The sequence below is a fragment of the Mesoplodon densirostris genome, chromosome 4 (genome assembly GCF_025265405.1).
Source record: "Mesoplodon densirostris isolate mMesDen1 chromosome 4, mMesDen1 primary haplotype, whole genome shotgun sequence".
Taxonomy (NCBI): domain Eukaryota; kingdom Metazoa; phylum Chordata; class Mammalia; order Artiodactyla; family Ziphiidae; genus Mesoplodon; species Mesoplodon densirostris.
Window position 1 is genome coordinate 45,459,928 of NC_082664.1, and position 19,269 is coordinate 45,479,196.

At 37.3% G+C, this 19,269-nt stretch overlaps 1 protein-coding gene across 1 annotated transcript in view; it reads left to right on the plus strand.

Annotated features, from left to right (window-relative positions):
- Positions 1 to 19,269, plus strand: part of EXOC5 (exocyst complex component 5) — a 54,880-nt gene that overhangs the window by 2,618 nt on the left and 32,993 nt on the right. Inside the window, exons 2-5 of the mRNA XM_060096160.1 lie at positions 12,945 to 13,039; positions 13,665 to 13,812; positions 15,191 to 15,385; positions 19,012 to 19,076. Of these exons, the coding sequence (XP_059952143.1) occupies positions 12,945 to 13,039; positions 13,665 to 13,812; positions 15,191 to 15,385; positions 19,012 to 19,076 (503 nt within the window). The remainder of the gene's footprint in view (positions 1 to 12,944; positions 13,040 to 13,664; positions 13,813 to 15,190; positions 15,386 to 19,011; positions 19,077 to 19,269) is intronic.

The following is a 19,269-nucleotide window of genomic DNA, read 5'->3' on the forward strand; positions in this document are numbered from 1 at the left end:
ACCGCAGTGAGAAGCCCTTGCACTGCAACGAAGAGTAGCCCCCGCTCGCCGCAGTTAGAGAAAGCCCGCGCGCAGCAACGAAGACCCAAGGCAGCCAAAAATACATAAATAAATAAATAAATAAATAAATAAAATTTTAAAGCATGTTACCTTAATAGTTACAATTAAAGGTTAATAGTCATGATTAAGAAGTGTATTTATCTTTTCATCCCTACAGTGGATTCTACTCTTGAATAAGTTTTCATCCCTAAGTGAAAAGTTGGTCTCTTTGCTTTAGAGGGAGAAGGAAAAAAAGAAAACAAAAACCAAACTTCATTTGTCACTGCCATTTCCTGTTGCTTTTGCCTTAGGACCTAGGTTGTAGGACAAGTCAGGGAGTGCTTTTTCTCTTGCTTCCCTTTCTTAGTCACAGCTGGAGAACTGTGGAAAACAGATGTCAGGATGTAGTCAAGGATATTTAGTTTTTGCATCCTGGCTTTAATGCACCAATAAACTGAATTGTGTTTTAATTTTTTCACATTGAAAAACAAGTTAAATCAATACAAAATTATGTTTTGAATCCATGAAATTTCATAAATGTTAATCCTATTTCTTTTAAAATTTTATTGGTCCTGTGAGACTTCTTTTTTAACATAAACACCTTCATACAACAAAATCAAACTCCAGGATATTTCCTCAGTTGACAGAAATGGTTTAAAAGTTCTGTCTGCAGTGTTTCTAAGTGATCACCTCAGGTTGGACATTCTAAACAGGAATTCCTATGTGGTTTGGATTATGTCCTCTATATATAAAAAGTGGCGGGGATAGTAAATTTTTTCTCAGTTATCATAAGTATTCCTCTCTTTTCACTGCACTACTGAGAACATTGTACTCCCTTCTCACTTGCTATTTTTCTCTCCTGTCATTCTTCTGGAGACAATGGCTATTCTTCTGCTTGGGCAAGCTACCTTTATGGGAAAGTTCTTTGTTAAGTAGGGTCCGTTACCCATTCATTCAACAAATATTTGTTGAGTACCTACTATGTTAATGAGGCTGCATGTCTCAGAGGGTGTGCTGTATACATATTAATCCTATGAGATGTGCTGCAAAAAACCCAAATGGTTCAGAGCCCAAGGAAGTTTTGGGTATGGGCATGCTTTGTTTCATTAGAGATTTACAATATACCTTAGTATGTTAAATATTCTAAGAAGTTCATTTCTCAGACTTTTTTGACCATGAGACTGTTTTACTTTCTACTGTTAATTTTGTGAATTTTATGGAACATACTTTGGAAAATGTTGAATTATATATAGGACTCACCCTTACTGTTAAATAAGGGGAGAGAAGATAGATGTATAACTATATATATATGTATAAAGCAGACAAGACTATAAAAGTCAAGATATAAAGGGAGGTAACTGTAGACCCCAGAGACAAGGGAAGAGTTCATTTTAGCTGAAATATAGCATGCATGAAGAAAAGGAGTGCTGTGTAAGGTAATTGGGGTTTAATTGTAGAGGTTCTAAATGCCAGGATTAGGAATTTGGTTGTTTTTTTCTTTCTTGTAAACGTAAATGCCTTGATAATAGTGTTTGAGGTCATGTAATTTGACTGTGGTGACAAAGGCTATTTGACTTCCAGATTAGAATTTGAATAGCTAAGAACATGTTTGTGTAAAAACATATTTATGTCTCTTAGATTTACAAACTAAGTAACAAAAGCTATTTAAACAGACTTCTTGAAAAAGACTTATTCTCTTGTTCAATTAACTAGTTAAATATGTTTAATGAACATGAGATATACAAGTAAGGACCACTCCTTTACCTTCAGGGTGCTGAAATGCTACTTGTTTTAGACATATTAGCTATTAAACAAGGGTTTGTGGAACCTCACCACCAATTACAGTATCATGTATATGAGAAAATGTATTCATTCAGTAAACATTTAGCTTACCTTACCTTACCTACCCTAGGCCAGAAATCCTTCCAGGTACTGGAGTTAAAAGATGGTTTGAGTTAAAAATCTAGCTGGGGGAGTCAAAAAAAAAAAAAAAGAACTCTTTCTTCTCTCAACATTCTACCACTACTCTGAATATTACTTCACTTCTGACACCAGATGTGTGGGGATTTTCTTCCACAACAATTCAGTTCAGTTTTCCAATCGACACTGACTGGGTGTCCTACAATTCACTCTATTTCTGATACTGTCTACCTGGAGTTAGCATCAGATCCCACAAGTTAAGGGCTCAGTCCCACAAAAATGCCCCCACTTCAGATACCAATTGCAGTCCAGGTTGTCACGTGTGTTTCTGACTGACAGCTATAAATTGGAGGGTCTCATGACCCCCTCTTAGAGATTCAGTAATTTGCTAGAACGGCTCACAGAACTCAGGAAAACAGTTTACTAACTAGATTACTGGTTTATTATAAAAAGATAAAACTCAGGAACAGCCAGATGGAAGAGGTACATAAGACAAGATATGGGGAAGGAGTGCAGCACTTCCATTCTCTTGGGTGCTGCCACCCTTCCAGCACCTTGATGTGTTCAGCAACCTGGAAGCTCTCTGAACCCCACACTTTAGGGATTTTTATGGAGGTCTCATCATGTAGGGATAATCATTAACTCAATCTCTGGCCCTTCTCCCCTTCCCAGAGTATAAGGGGTGAGGCTGAAAGTTCCAGGCTTCTAATCATGCTTATCTTTCTGGTGACCAGTCCCCATACAGGAGCCCACCAAGAGTTGCTTCAGTAGGACAAAAGATGCTCCTATTACCCAGGAGATTCCAGGGGATTTAGAAGTTCTGTGTAAACCACTCCTATCACCTTTGTCACTCAGGAAATTACAAGAGTTTTAGGAGGTCTGTGTGAGGAGCCAGGGTTGACGACCACTGGAACAGAAGATGCTCCTAGTACGCTTATCACTTAGTCCCTTAGTTGTCTTGTGTGTGCTTGCTTTCTACCTTTCCATGGGTAGGATGAATCCCATTTTGCTAGTCTGAAACGAAACGGAACGTTTGTAGTGCTTTTCAAAAGAATCAATATTCAATAAATGTAATTCATTTAAATCCACCATGAAACACATAGTCTCATGATAATCAAATCAAATGTGGTTAAAAGGAGAGCCAAATGTGATAAAATTCATTTAGTTCCAGTGCCAGAATTGCATAAAGTTCATATTTGGTTTCTGGTAGAATCTTGGATTTATAACACTGTAGAATGCCTATTTTTTATTTCTGTAGTGGAGGGTGGTGGTCCTGCCTTTTTGGTTTTGGATCTCTGAAGCAAGTCTTGATTTTCAAGGTCCTGTGCAGGGGATTTGGCCATGGCCCCGATAACAAGTGGTTTGATTTATTGTGTATCTGTGGTTTGCTCAACATTGTTCTATTGACCACAGCTGGAAAGCAAGAGAAGTGTATGACAAATCCTGCCTTTGCTTTCAATTTAATTGTGGAGAAGAGAAAAACATACAAATGTTACTATAAAACAATAAATGACAAAATGGCAGTAATATATTGTTTTGTGTTGGCATTTGAATTTTTAAGCCTCATAGGGGTTAAGAGTGAAGAAATCAGTGGAGATCATCTAGGGAAAGAACCCTTTCCCCATAAGTATCCTTGTGGGTTGAGTTACCTGGTCACAGGTAAGGAAGCAGAAGTAGCATGGGTTTGAAAAGAAGACTAGAGGAGGCTGCTGGTAGTGTACCTGTTCATTTTGGGGTGCAAAGAAATTTGGTTAGGTAGTGTAATATAAGAACTTCAAGGGCAGACTTAAGAGTGTAAACTTCATAGTTTAGGAATTGCATAGGGAAGTTTCTGACTAAAAGGGGAATAGTGTTTTAAAGATTAGTTTGGCGGTGGTCTGCACAATGAATTTAAGAAAAGCACCTTATATAGGAAGTACTTGAACCCACCTGTTAGTTGGTTTAATAGGACACAGAAATACTTCTTTCTGAAATCCTCTGAGCCTTATTTTTTAATCCAAGCAAGCGAAAATATTATAGATTCTCTGAGTTTGTGGGTGGCTGTAACATATTTTATTGGATCTATTTTTGGGAAAGCTACTATAAGAAAATATAAATGTTTGGTTGGATTTTCTCAAGGAAACAATGTTAAATTAGGGATTTATGTTCCTGCCCAAGGGCTTAAGGTCTTAATTTTTAATAGAAATGACCACAAACTCCAGGTTTTTATTACAATTGGTAGCATTTGTAAAGAATAGGAAATCAGTTTAATAGATCAACACAGTAATCAATTATGTAAAGTTGAATTTAATATGATAGTATCTTTGTAGTACACACTTAGATTTTTGTTTTTGTTTTGGCCATTTGCTTTTAATTACTACAGAAAAATAGAGATTAAGATATACCTTTGTCAGGTTCACGAAATTCTAAAAGATTTTTGGGGTAATTGTTTACAGGTGTCTTTGAGAATCCTCTTAGGAGGACTTGGTCATTTGGAGGTCTTGGAGAATTTGTTAATTTGACTATCTTTTTCTCAATGTAAATGCCTTTGCAGCAATGCTAAGTATTAGAAAGTAAATTATTGGGATTTATTTGGCTTTGTAAGCAGCAAAGGTTTTGTTTTGTTTTTTGCTTTTTTGGAACTTCCATTCCATTGGAATCAGTAGTTGATTTATCTTAAACTCTTGTTGATAATTTGATTGCTTCTAAAGATGACACCTGAACTTTGTTTCCAGGATGTTATTGTCTCCTAAGTTTTCCTCCTCCTTTAGTGGTCTCCCTTACTTTGTCTTTTGTTGGATCCCTTTCCTCCTTCTATCTCCACATGTTGGCATGCCCTTCTTCTTCCTAGATGATCTCATCCTGTTCTGAGGTTTTAAATAACTCTAAGATTATATCTAACGCCAGTTTCTTCCCAGTAATACAAACTTATTTTTCTGACTCTGTGCTCTGCATATTCACTTGTATATCTAATTGGCATCTTCAGCATATCATATGCAGAATAGAACTCTTACATCCCTACTCCCTTTTCCATCTCTTTCCCCAGTCTCACTAAATAGCACCACTTACCATTCAGACAGTTGTTCAGGCTGCAGACCTCTATGAGTAATCATGATTCCTTTTTAAAGTTTCTCCCCACATCCAATTCATCAGCACTTTGTATGAGTACAGTCTTTAAAATGTCATGAACCGGGCCACATCACAGTACCCCCTCTACTGCCACTTTCATCTGAGTCATTAGCATCTCTTGACTAGTACAGTTTTGCAGGTTTTCTCAGAGAAGCAGACTTTGAGAGAGAGTTTAGTGTGCAGAATATTTATTAGAAAGTACACTTGGGATAAATACATGTGAAAGGACAGGGTAAAGAAGCAAGATTGGGCCTTAGAAGAAGTATCAGTACAATGCTGGCCCAGTGACAATGGTGATGATCCCTGTGGGAAGATCTGGAACTAAAATTACCTATCAGAGTTGTCCTGCTTTTTACCAAAGTGGTCAGGCCTTTATATCCCCATCTTATTTAGGCATTGGATATAGACCACATTGAGAAAAGTATGACATTGAGTGAAGTGGCTCTCTGCAGCTGAGTGGATCCCTGAAAATACTGCCAGGTGAAGGTTCTGTGCTGACAGCACTGCTAGCAGCTAGAGCAAGACCCTTCTTGAAGGGAGATCTGGATGACACCTGTCCACCGCAGACCACCCCTGTGCCACTAGACTCCATGTCTTCACATACATTTGGGGGTAGCTCCTCTAGACTCCAGTTGGGGTTCTTATCCTGGAGGAAAATTAGAAGGTGGTTAGTGGGATAAACTATGGCCCCTACTGTTGCATGTGGTCTCAGGTTGCAACCAATATCACTTTCCATTTTTTACTCTCCGACCTAACTCCCCCTCACCTTCAGCTAGCACTTCTGCTGCTTTTGGTGGCTTAACTGGTTACCATACTCTTCTTAGGCCGGGGCTGCGCACATGTCCGTGTACTTTCAGAATTGGTCAAGGGAGTATCACAAGATCCTTACAAGGAGATCTGTGTGTCAAACATATTGTTCCCTGCCCCCTCTGTATAGTAGCCACCCTGCCTCCCTCTGATGATGTCAGTTGCCCTGCCAAAGATGGTCACTCCTCTTCTTGTTTTTTATTCCCTGGATAAAAGCAGCCAAATGCCCAGGCAGCACTTGCAGTTATAGTTTATTGGGACTCTTAATTATGTTCCCATACAAAAGTATTCCCCCTTTGGAGATTAAGACCTCTAACCCTGTAGACCTTAGAATTGCAGGAATAGCAAGAACAAATTGGGAGTCATGATGAGCAGGGCCACTTCCGATTTTATTCCTTGTTCCCAGGCTCATGTGTTTTTCCTGTTGGGGACACAGCGTCGTATAAAGGTTTTAAATTCAGAATGTATACTGCATTTTGGCAGATAGTGCTCCATCTTTATAGAGCATTGTCTCTGAACTGGTAGTTCAGTTATACCTTCAGCAGGCTCTTTCAGTGCTCTATCAGACTGGCAGCTTCTGGGTGGTATGGTTTATGATATGACCAGTTGATTCTATGGTCACCCCCTTTGCTGTTAAATGGGTCCCATGGTCTGATATATGAGATCCTGTGCCAGGAGAACAAACGTTTCCTCTGAGGAAAGGCAAACTCAATTTGGAATGTTTCTATTCCTGTTAGAATGAATTACTCTTCCAGCATGGAAAGAGCCCAGTGTAGTCAACTTGCTACCACATGGCTGATTAGCCTACTTGAAGGATGGGGTTGTTTTAGGAGCTCAGAGTTGGTCTCTGTCACTCTTAAGCTAGATCTTTGGCTTTGACACTAGATGGATCAGCCTTGCTAAGTAGGACCTCATGCTGTTGGGGCCATATCTCTGAACTGTGTTCTCTCTGTTCATGTGTGCAATGTGCTAATGCTGGGCAGAGGCTGGCTGGTGTCAGCTGGCAGAGTCATCTTGTCTACTTGGTTGGTGTCTTCTTGTGAACGTTAACATGTGGTACTAAGATCTTCATACTTCATGCCCAGTCTCATGTATCCATTCACATGCCTGTACCCCAGACTTTCCCATTCTCTTTCTTCCAGTCTTTTTCCTCTGATAGCCAGGCCCTTTGTCATTGTCTGTGAGTCCATATATATTCTAAGTGCAGGTCAGTTTTCTGTCCACCCAAGAGGATGACCAGGTGTATTTCCCAAAGCTTTGCCTTTTGGGAGGATTTTTTTTTTTCTTGCCACTGAGTTTCAAGGCCACTGTTGAGGGAGGTTGTAATTGGAGCTGCTGTCCATTTTCATTTGGCACCCACATGCTTAGCCAACTCTTCATAAACCAAGCTTATGCTATTTTCTTCTCTATCATCTGGTTGTAAGAGGTTCCCATAAGGCCATACATGTGAACTGAGGGAAGGATGCTAGTGCAATAGTAGTGGAAGACATGGGAGTTTGGGCTACCTGCTTATGCAGTTTGCTTTGTGGTTCTGTTCATGTTTGATCCTGGGTTTACTACTTCCATCTTATGATGGATAGTTCCTAGGTCCACTTGGGGAGTCTGTTAGAACACACCTCATGTTATAATTCTGGATGCATGGTCACTTCGTGTCCTGTGGTCAGGTGTACCTTCTCTGCCAGGGTCCAGAAGCGTACCAGGAGTTGTTCCTCAAAAGATGTGTAATTCTGCTGCAAATGGCATGATCTTCCTTCACAATCCAGGGATCTGTGTTGTGATTATCCCACTGGAGCTTGCTATAACTCCACATGACATTGTTTCTTGGCACTGATTACTTTAATACTTTAGTAAATGCTGATTTCTTTAATACTATTGGGTCTGCTAGGTTGTATGGCCCCCTCTTCCACAGATCCCTTTTCTGTTTTTGTGTTACCTGATATATGTGCCAGAGTGGGTGTGGAATATGTTGGCTCCAGAAGCTGAAAAGGCCTACCAGGTGTTATGTGTCCTTCCTTGTGGTGGAGGTGCAAGGTGCCATAGTTTGTCCTTTACTTTGGATGCGCTGTCCCAGCCTCCCCTGTCTACCTTAAAAATTTTATTGATACACTGTGCCTGTGAATCTTTATAGAGTATACATCTCAGTCTCCAGATCACGTGTGTCTTACCAAGCTTCTCCAGTGTGCTAGCCAGTTCTTGCTCATTTGGCCCAATTAGCATGATGTCAGTTCATATGAGGAATCAGTAAGATGTTCTGCAGACTGTCCATACAGTACAGATCATGTTTTAATAGAGGGTAAGAGTTCATACAGCCTTGAAGCAAAACAGTAAATGTAGACTGTTGTCAGTTCTATGTGACCATGAACTGTCTGATCCTCTTTGCTGGTAGGGATAGAAAAGAACGTATCAGCTAAATCATTAGCCATATAGCATGAGGCTGGGAGGTACTGCATGTGGCACGGCAGATGTAACTGGGGCTACTTTTTGGTTGATTATTGAGGTAGTCATCCTCCAGGATTTGTCTGGTTTCTGCAAAACCCAGACTGATGAATTAAATGAGAAAATGATAGGTAACATTACCCCTGCATCCTTTAGATGGGGGTTGGCAAATTTACAGCCCATGGGATACCTGCCTGTTTTTAAAGTTTTATTGATACATAGCTAGACCATTTGTTTATGTGTTGCCTATGGTTGCATTTGTATTACATAGGCAGAGTTGAATGGTTGTAACAAAGACTCTGTGGCTCTCAAGCCTAAAATACTATCTAGTCCTTTATGAAAAAATTTGCTGATCCTTGCTTTAGAGCTTTAAGAGTGGGACTAATTTTTGCCATTCCACTTGGTTACTACATTGAGTAGGGAGGGGCAATTTCAGAGACTTTTACTTGGACTTCCCCACTATAATAGTTCCTACTCTGTAAATCAAGGACTCAATGTGGAAGTTGCATTGGCCATCAAGTGTGTCTGTTCCTATTAAAGGTTTGCAAACTGGGGAAATGGCCACTAGTTGGGCTAATGGCCCATTGGACTGATGGTGAGCTTGACTTTGGCTAGGAATGTGTTTATTACTTGGCTCCCGTATGTCCTTCTCCCATATGTCTCTTGAGTCCATGGTGCTTTGAGTCAATCAAGAATGTCAGCTAGGACCCTGTATACAACAGACCTCAAAAAGTTTGAGTATTCCCCTTTCCCTAGTATATAGTTACTCAAGTAAATTGTTGTAACTGCTTTTGGGGGAAGGAATAGTAGAATCATTACTGCATATATTTGCCAGCATATTGCAGAGTCCTTCTTCCTGGGAACCTGGCCTTTTCTTCAGTTGATAATGGGGAATATGTTATAGTACATCCTTCAGGACCTTAGTACAAGCTGTGGATTCTCACCACCTCTCGATCTCACCTACAACTATTCTCCACTTCACTCACTGTGTTCTAGTCACACTGGCCTCTTGTCATTACTTGCATACTAAGTTTGTTCCGTGTACTTGGAGCATTCCTTCCTCAGATGACTTATTCCTTAGCTGCATTTAGTTCTTTGTTCAGAATTTACTTTTTTTTTCTTTTAATATTTATTTATTTGTGGCTGCTTTGGGTCTTCGTTGCTACATGGGAGCTTTCTCTAGTTGCGGTGAGCGGGGGCTACTCTTTGTTGTGGTGCGTGTGCTTCTCATTGCAGTGGCTTCTCTTGTGGAGCATGGTCTCTAGGCATGTGCGCTTCAGTAGTTGTGGCACACAGGCTTCAGTAGTTGTGGCTCGCGGGCTCTAGATGCAGGCTCAGTAGTTGTGGCACACAGGCTTAGTTGCTCCGCGGCATGTGGGATCTTCCCGGACCAAGGCTCGAACCCATCCACGTCCCTTGCACTAGCAGGTGGATTCTTAACCACTGTGCCACCAGGGAAGCCCAAAATTTACTTTCTTAGAGAGGCATTGCCTGATCACTTCTACCAAAAATAATTCCACTCTTATCCATCCGTCTATATCCTGTTTAGCTTTCTTCATAATTCTTATTACATTTTCATATATCTGCTCATTTGTCTGTTACTCTCCTCCCTGAAATCCAGTGGAGCAGAGATTTTTCTCCTGCCCTCCAGAATATTTAGAATAGTGAGTAGCCTGTAGTAGGCTCTCAATTAATATTTGTTGAATGAAGGAATACTGTATTTTGAGAAATTTGAAAATATTTCATATGAAAAAATGCTTGCTTTTTTTCACTGTCAATAATACTTGTTGATTTGTAAGTTTTTTGACATATAATTTAATAAAACTGGTTTGTTGAGATTAATGAACAGTGTAACGTTGAATTGAAAACTGAAACTACTCTCAATAACTAATAAATGAAATTAATAACACATGAGAACTGGGACTTCCCTGGCGGTCCAGTGGTTAAGACTCTGTGCTTCACCGCAGGGGGCATGGGTTCGATCCCTGGTCGGGAAACTTAAGATCCTGCGTGCCGCATGGTGTGGCCCCCCCAAAAAAAACAACAACAAAAAACCACACATGAGAACTAAGATTATTAAGTACTGTGTTTACACAAGTATCTATGCGTAAAAAATGACAGGGAAAAGGAGCACGATTACTATATAATTTAATGAAAGTAATGTGGACTTTTTTAACATATTTATTGGAGTATAATTGCTTTACAATGGTGTATTAGTTTCTGCTTTATAACAAAGTAAATCAGCTATACATATACATATATCCCCATATCTCTTCCCTCTTGCGTCTCCCTCTCTCCCACCCTCCGTATCCCACCCCTCTAGGTGGTCACAAAGCACCGAGCTAATATCCCTGTGCTATGCAGCTGCTTCCACCTAGCTATCTATTTTACATTTGGTAGTGTATATACGTCGATGCCACTCTCTCACTTTGTCCCAGCTTACCCTTAGTACAGTGGACTTTTGAAGAGCTGCTACTTCCTAAACAAATTTAACCTCTTTTAAAGAAGAAACTCTTTATTTTACCAGAAGTGAAGGCTTGAACTTTTGAAATCAGATAAGCATATGTGATCTTGGATTAAATAGCCTTTTTGTATCACATAATTTCTCAGGTATAAAATGAATCAACATTAATAGAACCTACCTCATGGACTTGTTAAGTATGTATTAAATGAGATTAAGTTTGCAAAATGCTAGGCACATATCTGGCACATAGTAAACACTTAAAAAAATCAGCTGTCATCACCACCTTATCATAATTCTGAAGTATTTCATGTGCTTATCAGACTTTCTAAAGTTCTAAGTAGCTCTAAACATAAATTTCTTTGAGTCATTGTTTCTCAATTTATATATGTAAATTAACAATTGTTAGACATGTCAACTCTTTGTCTCAAGAGAAGTGAGGTAGACTACAGGTATGATTATATAAATGATATGTTCGCTAAATGAATTAATTGTATATTAGAGAGCCAAAACTTTTACTTTGCAGGATATCTAACTCATCCTTAGGATTTAATCTTCAAACATGTCAGCACCTGGATAAATCTGAATATTTAATTTTTTTTACAGTTATTACAAATTATTGTATATATTTCCTGCATTGTGCAATACATCCTTGTAGCCTATCTTACACCCAGTAGTTTCTGCCTCCCATTCCCCCACCCTTATATTGCCCCCCTTCCATCCCACTGGTAACCACTAGTTTGTTCTCTATATCTCTGAGTCTGCTTCTTTTTTGTAATAGTCATTAGCTTGTATTTTTTATATTCCACATATAAGTGATTTCATACAGTATTTGTCTTTCCCTGTCTGACTTATTTCACTTAGCATAATGCCCTCCAAGTCCATCCATGTTGCTGCAAGTGGCAAAATTTCATTCTTTTTTATGGCTGAGTAGTGTTCCATCATATTTATATACTACACCTTCTTTATCCATTCATCGGTTGATGGACACTTAGGTTGCTTCGATATCTTGGCAATTATAAATAATGCTGCTGTGAACATTGGGGTACATGTATCTTTTTTAAATTTCCATATTTGTCTATCTATCTATTTATTTATGGCTGCGTTGGGTCTTCATTGCTACGTGCGGGTTTTCTCTAGTTGCAGCAAGCGGGGGCTACTCTTCGTTGCGGTGTGCGGGCTTCTCATTGCGGTGGCTTCTCGTTGCGGAGCATGGGCTCTAGGCTTGCAGGCTTCAGTAGTTGTGGCTCGCGGGCTCTAGAGCACAGGCTCAGTAGTTGTGGCGCATGGGCTTAGTTGTTCTGCGGCATGTGGGATGTTCCCTGACCAGGGCTCAAACCTGTGTCCCCTGCATTGGCAGGCGGATTCTTAACCACGGCGCCACCAGGGAAGTCCTATCCTGCTTTTTTAATATCAGATATTATACATGAGCATTTTTTTCTCATTTCATAAAATTTTTTTACAACATGATTTTAATAGGAACATAATTGTTTTATCCTGTAAGTTTACTATAATTTTTCAATAATGATTTTGTTGAATATTTGTGTAATAATTTTTCATTGTTATATATAATACAAAAATTTTGTGTTCATATCTGCTTTTTCCCTTAGAATTTTAAAAGTAGAATTACTGGGTTAAAGGGTATGAGCATTTGTAATACTTTGATGTTACCAAAATGTTACCTACTGTCCTCCAAAAATACTGTACCTTTTAACATTTCTAACAATAATGAGAGTGAGTTTCAGCTTACCCTCTCCTGTAGGCATATTATAATTAAGGAAAAAGAAAAACTTTGTCAGTTTGTGAGGCAAAAAGTAGAAAAAAAAAGTGATAACTTGACCTTATTTGATTACTAGTAAAGCTGTATATGTTTCATGTTTCTTGGCCATTTGTATTTCTTCTATAAATTGTTTGTGTCCCTTACTCATTTTTCCTTTGGTATGTTCCTGCTCATAATACTCTTTAATATTTTAATATACTAATTTTCATTAAGTAATTTGTTTATTGAAGATTTTTTTAAATTGAAAAAGCCTGTACATTTTAATAATACAGATGTATTTAATTAGTAATTTAATTTTAAGTTCTCACATGGTATAAACTGTTTCATTTTTGTAAGTAGTATTAAATCATGGCCTGTGAAACTTTTTAAAGGAACATTTATTTTGTAAACTAGGAGCCTTTTGTGGCAGATGAGTATATTGAACGTCTTGTATGGAGAACCCCAGGAGGAGGCTCTAGAGGGGGACCTGAAGCTTTTGATCCTAAAAGGTGAAGTAAAAATTTTTTTTTCATAGACTCAATCTAGTACAAATTTGTATCTGGAATAGAGGTGACTGTTGGAATTCCTTTCAACATTCATGTAAAGGGAGTTAACAACTGGCCAATAAAAGGAAGAAGCATTAGAAGTTTGAGATCTATTTTTTTCCTTTTATGTTTCTTTTATTTTAGAGAAGGACTTTAAGTGATATGGGGGAAGGGATTTTATTGCATTATGAGAATTTAATATTTTCTCCAATTAGTAATAAATTAGAAATGTCTGGCTGTACCTCTAAAATAAAACATGTTGAATATGTTGTTTTAAGTATTGTAAATTGGGGGAACAAAAATTCACCATACCCTGGAATGCACAGTATTATTTTTATATAGTACGATTTACCTTTTTAACTATTTCTATAAAATTGGTTTCAATTCTGGGGGTTAATGGAGATTCCCTATGAGGTTTTCATTTATGTCAGAGATAATCCCTAACAGGATGCTGAAGAGAAAATTAACATGTTCATCCTTACCTCAAGGAATGCTCACTAATACTTTATTTACAATTATAAGTGAACTGGTCACTTCCTAGTGATCAGTTATAGATGGATTGATTCATATTCTAATTTTCCTTTGTTAGATTATTAGAAGAATTTGTAAATCATATTCAAGAACTCCAGATGATGGATGAAAGGATTCAAAGGAAAGTAGAGAAACTAGAGCAACAGTGTCAGAAAGAAGCTAAGGAGTTTGCCAGGAAGGTACAAGAGCTCCAGAAAAGCAATCAGGTAAACAGTTAGTTAAATAATGAATAGTTTATACAGGCTTTAATATCTTTATTTCCTTTCAGTTTTCAGTTTTTAAAAAAAATCTAATGCAACAGAATTGTTGAGGTTTCTTTATACTGCTCCCATCTCATGGGATAAAATGTTAATAAATTGTTATCAGGCACTCTTGGTGCACTTGCTTGCCTACTGAGTGTTGGTTTGGGATCACAGTACTCCCTTAGGATGGGGTGGTATCCATTACAGTGTGGTCCTTGCTTCCTCTTTAACAGTGCAAACTTTTAAGAATGAAAATTCAGTAGACCTGTATTTTTAGGGGGTCATGATTAGCTTGGATGTTTAGGTATTTATTTGCATTCTCATTTAATCATAAAGCAAAATAATAATACCAGACCAACTATTGCCTGGATGAAGTTTTTCCCTAGAGGAAACTGTCTGGGAAGCTTCACAAAAGTCATGAGGTATATACTCTAATGAGAATGCTGGTGTAATTGGGAAAAGCATGTACAGAACTCTTCCTCAGTCCATTTGGGAGTAAAACTAGATCTCTAGACTGACTCTGGGGTAAGTAGGCCAAGCTTCTTAGCCATTCTTAGACCCTAAACTTAATCTGGACTGAGCCTCTTTCACAGCCTGGACCTGATGTGGGACTTGATTGCCCTTTGTAAATGTAGTTAGAAGAGCATGTTTAGGGCTTCCCTGGTGGCGCAGTGGTTAAGAATCCGCCTGCCAATGCAGGGGACATGGGTTCGAGCCCTGGTCTGGGAAGATCCCACATGCCGCGGAGCAACTAAGCCCGTGCGCCACAACTACTGAGCCTGCACTCTAGCGCCCTCGAGCCACAACTACTGAGCCCACATGCCATAACTACTGAAGCCCGCGGGCCTAGAGCCCATGCTCCACAACAAGAGAAGCCACTGCAATGAGAAGCCCACACACTGCAACGAAGAGTAGCCCCCGCTTGCTGCAACTAGAGAAAAGCAACGAAGCAGCAACAAAGACCCAACGCAGCCAGAAACAATAAATAAATAAAATAAAATAATGAAATAAATAAATTTATTTAAAAAAAAAAAAGAAAGAAAAAAAGAAGAGCATGTTTAGCATTGCTGCCTCCCAGGGGCTGTTTGTTCTTTAGTGTTAGGGGTTAGAAAGCTGATTTCTGCTCAGATTTCATATATTTAGATTCCTTCACTTAAGCATGTGTAACTGTTAGAAAATAATAAAGTCAGTAATTTACATAAGATAGAAAATGTGTTTTTAAGTAATTAAGGTGATAGCTTCCAAATACTTCTAATGCAGATTCCCCTTGGTAATAATGATAGTATTAGTAGTTTATCTGGGTTCTCTGATTGTATTTTATTCTTGTTCACATTTTTCCTAGGTTGCCTTCCAACATTTCCAAGAACTAGATGAGCACATCAGCTATGTAGCAACCAAGGTCTGTCACCTTGGAGACCAGTTGGAGGGGGTAAACACACCCAGACAACGGGCAGTAGAGGCTCAGAAATTGATGAAATACTTTAATGAGTTTCTAGATGGAGAATTGAAATCTGATGTTTTTACAAATTCTGAAAAGGTGAGCACTGTCAGAAGGATAAAAGCAAATTATAGCATTAATAACAATGCCCTAATTATGAACTGCAGTTATTTCTTTCCAGAGTCAGACTTCAAATCACTGAGTAGCTGACTTATTAAAAGTCATTATTCTGAAATGTACACTTGTCTACAGATTGCTGATCAGCTATATATATTCAAATTTTTAGTTGGATTGCCTGGCATTTTTGTTTATAAAATTTGTATGGTTTAGAAATGTTGAGGTAACTATTTTAATAAATATTTCTTTCTCATAATTGACTTATAATATTAACAGAATTTGATAGTCACATTCCATTGGGTGAGGGGGTGGTCTGACCTAAATCATTGACAAGCTGAAGTATTTTTCTGTGCAAGGAATTCAGAGCTTCTAGTTTTTGTTACTTGAATAAAGATCTTTTACAAAGAATTAAAGCATAGTTTGGATCAAAGAGAATAGAAAAATCTGAATTAATTGTTCATGTTAATCTTTTTTATAGCACTAGTCACTTAATCCTGGTCTAAGGTTGCATGGTGTTGGCTGCTCTACAATCTTGAAAGAGGTTATTTAGCTCACTTTCTTCCCCTCGGGGGAAAAATCAAAATGCATGAAAAAATAGACATTCTTATGGATGGTATATGCACATAGTGACATTGTCCACTAATATGTTGAATACAGTCTTCCAGAATTTTTCTGAGTGTACTCCATGGGATATCTCAGATAGTGGAATTTAAAAAACTAAGTAGTACTGAAGTTCACTTTGAATTAAGCGACACATTTTTTTGTGAGTAGGAACTATATAGGGGTATAGAATTTATAAGTTTTAGAGATCTTTGAAAGGAATGGTTACATATGTAGAGATAACTCCTCTAAAGAAAAGGCAGTATTTTAAATAATGAGTTTCAGGAATTATATTTGTAATATAAAGTAGAACTCATAAGATTAACATCAAGAACATTATCATACTTAAACACTTGTAAAATACTGGCAATATCTACCTTTTATATATTCATGTGATTTTTATATATAATAGTGTATACACACACACACACACACACAGCTTGAACACTGAACTGTTTTTCAGGATAGCTTATGGAATGCTTTTATTTTATGTTTCCTAAATATAAGCATACATTATTTCTAATGTATTATAAAAGTACATATTTATACATATAAAAATTTTTATATATATATATATATAAAATTTATATAATTCAAGTCTTATACCTTGGGTTACCTTGGATTATACCTGTTGGATTGTAGAGTATATTTAGGTTTTGTTATAAATAAAATGCCGATATTTTACCAACGTGAGTTGGTCTGTTTATTTGATGCAGCTCAAGGCAGCCATTTAGAATCTAGAGAAAAATAGATATTTTAAAATTGACTGATTACACATATTTTTATCCTGATTTGTATTGCTTGTAATGTTTTGAATAATGAAATTATGTTTTTTACACTTTTCTTTAAACATTTTAACTATCCTCAAGTAATTGTGTAGTTCATGGTATTACTATTGTCTCTTAATTTTTAAGATTTTGATTGAAAGAAGAAAAAATCTTCATATTCTTGCTACTTCATTCACTTGGTCACTAGCTGTCAGTAATTTTTGAAGAGCAAGTAGAGCTAACAGTGCTTAAGCTACCTCTTATTTTCTCTCCTTTGCTTCACTCTCTACCGTATCCCATTTTCTTTCATCTTGTTCCTTTTTTCTTATACTCTAGTCCTCTTTTGTCTTGTTTTTCTCTCATATCTCCCATAAGTTTTGGGTTACTGTTGAATCATTACTTTCGGCCTGGTACTATCACAGTTAACTACACTTAGGAACATCATATATGGTATTAGATTGCTAATTATTAGATAAACTTCTAAGTATCTCAATTTCTGCACTGTGTGCCAGCCACCTTCCCAATGGAAAGAAAAGGAAAATCACCCATGTAGTTAGGGAGGTGTGTGATTGTGGAAGGAATTAGAAAGCGAAAAGATAACAACACATCTTTTTCCTTTTTCTTCCTGCCTCAAAGTCATTTTTGTTTTTTTTTAATCTTTGCTTCTCAGAATCTTCTAATTTTCTTCTCTGGGAAAAAAACCCATTTTATGACTATAGTATATATTCCCTCTTACCTCTGTCATTACAAAGTATGTTAGTTGTTTCTCTTCTTAGCATCACAACTTACTGTTTTTCATGTAGATAATGCCTTATGGCCCTGATTATCTTTAACCTGTTAGCATGGGTGGTCTCTCACCTTACCCTAACATCAGTAGCAGATGTAAGCAAGTTATTAGATTGTGGTTTTGAAAGCTTCTGTACTTTTATACTATATTTCAACTGATGGATGACCTTAAGAGCTACTTGTGCTTGAAACAATTTTTATAAAATAATTATATGTGGGAATTCCATAAAATCAAGTGTTATTTACTCTGCTATACTTCTTACTATATTAAGTGAAGTTTGCAAACACTGCGTAATGGGGACTTCCATCTCTTGAAACAACAAGAACAAACTCCTGATAGGAACATAAAACATGTATGTAGGTCCTTTCTGAAGGGAGTATCAGTGAGGAGAAAAGGGTGGACATTGCTAGTACAACCAAATGGCATGGTGAAAAGAGATAATGCAGTGGTATCTGTGCCCATGTTCAGTAGGATAGAGTGAGCATCTGGTAACTGAAAGTGACAGTGACGTGCTGACTAGGAGAGAAGAGATAACTGAAGCAGAAATGCTATCTATATTTACTATTGTTGGGCAAAACAACAATATCGTTTGGTCCTGCTTTTGTTTTCCACAGTTGCTTGCCAGACTTGACATGAGTACTCGGTTAGAAAGATCTGTGTTAATGTTCTCAGCTCTTCCTTCACGTTTGTATGAGTCTCTCTCTCTCTCTTTTTTTTTTATTGTAAAAGAAAGTGAATGATCATAAAATCATTTACTTAAAGGTGTGCCAAAATAAAACTCAATACTTATTTGAAATTTGTTTTAAAAAGTAAACATTATATAACTCCCCTATACATTAGTGTTTATAAGCACAAATGTCTGCATTTTAAGAATTCTGGACCCCTTGCCTAAATCCTTCAGTTCCACAACTTGGAATAAGTACAAACATTTCTGTACCATATTCCATTTTAGAAACTTCATATTAAACGTAATCTTTGCTTTTATAACAAGTTTTATAACTTTATATGTTCATTAAATGACAGGCATTTTGTTGTTATTTTCTTCACTTAAAATGGGACTTATACAGCAGTATGATCTGAATTATTTTCATAAATCTTGTTTATCATTTCACAAACTCAGAAGATACTTAAACTTGCTTTCAGCAGTCAATGATTTGAATTTATTTGGAGTAAACTTGAACTGCAGGTTTCATGGGGAAGGGATTGTGGCATTATAAAATCACAAGATTTCAGTACAATAATGACAAATGTTTATGTTTTATTGACTCATTATTGGTGATACCCCAGATGTATTCCTGTTGCTCATAAGATTTTATTTGTTGTGTTTTTTAAAGAAAATTGTTTGGGTGAGGGTCTGTGGGCATACATAGAAGAATATTACTATTTTTAAATATAGAATTATTTTTTGATATGTATAAAGATTTTTTTAAATTATTGCTTTTGTTTTTTAATAGATAAAGGAGGCAGCAGACATCATTCAGAAGCTGCACCTAATTGCCCAAGAGTTACCTTTTGATAGGCAAGTTTATTTCTCAAGAGCTAATTTGGGTATATGGTGTAGTGTATGGAATAAAATTGTACTTTTTCCTGTATGATTTTGCTCATTAATTCAACAAGAACTTATTGAGGACTGCCTTTGTACAGGTACAGTATGTAATAGCTGATTGAAAAAAATGTGGTATCTTAACAACTAAATTTAATGATATATCTTG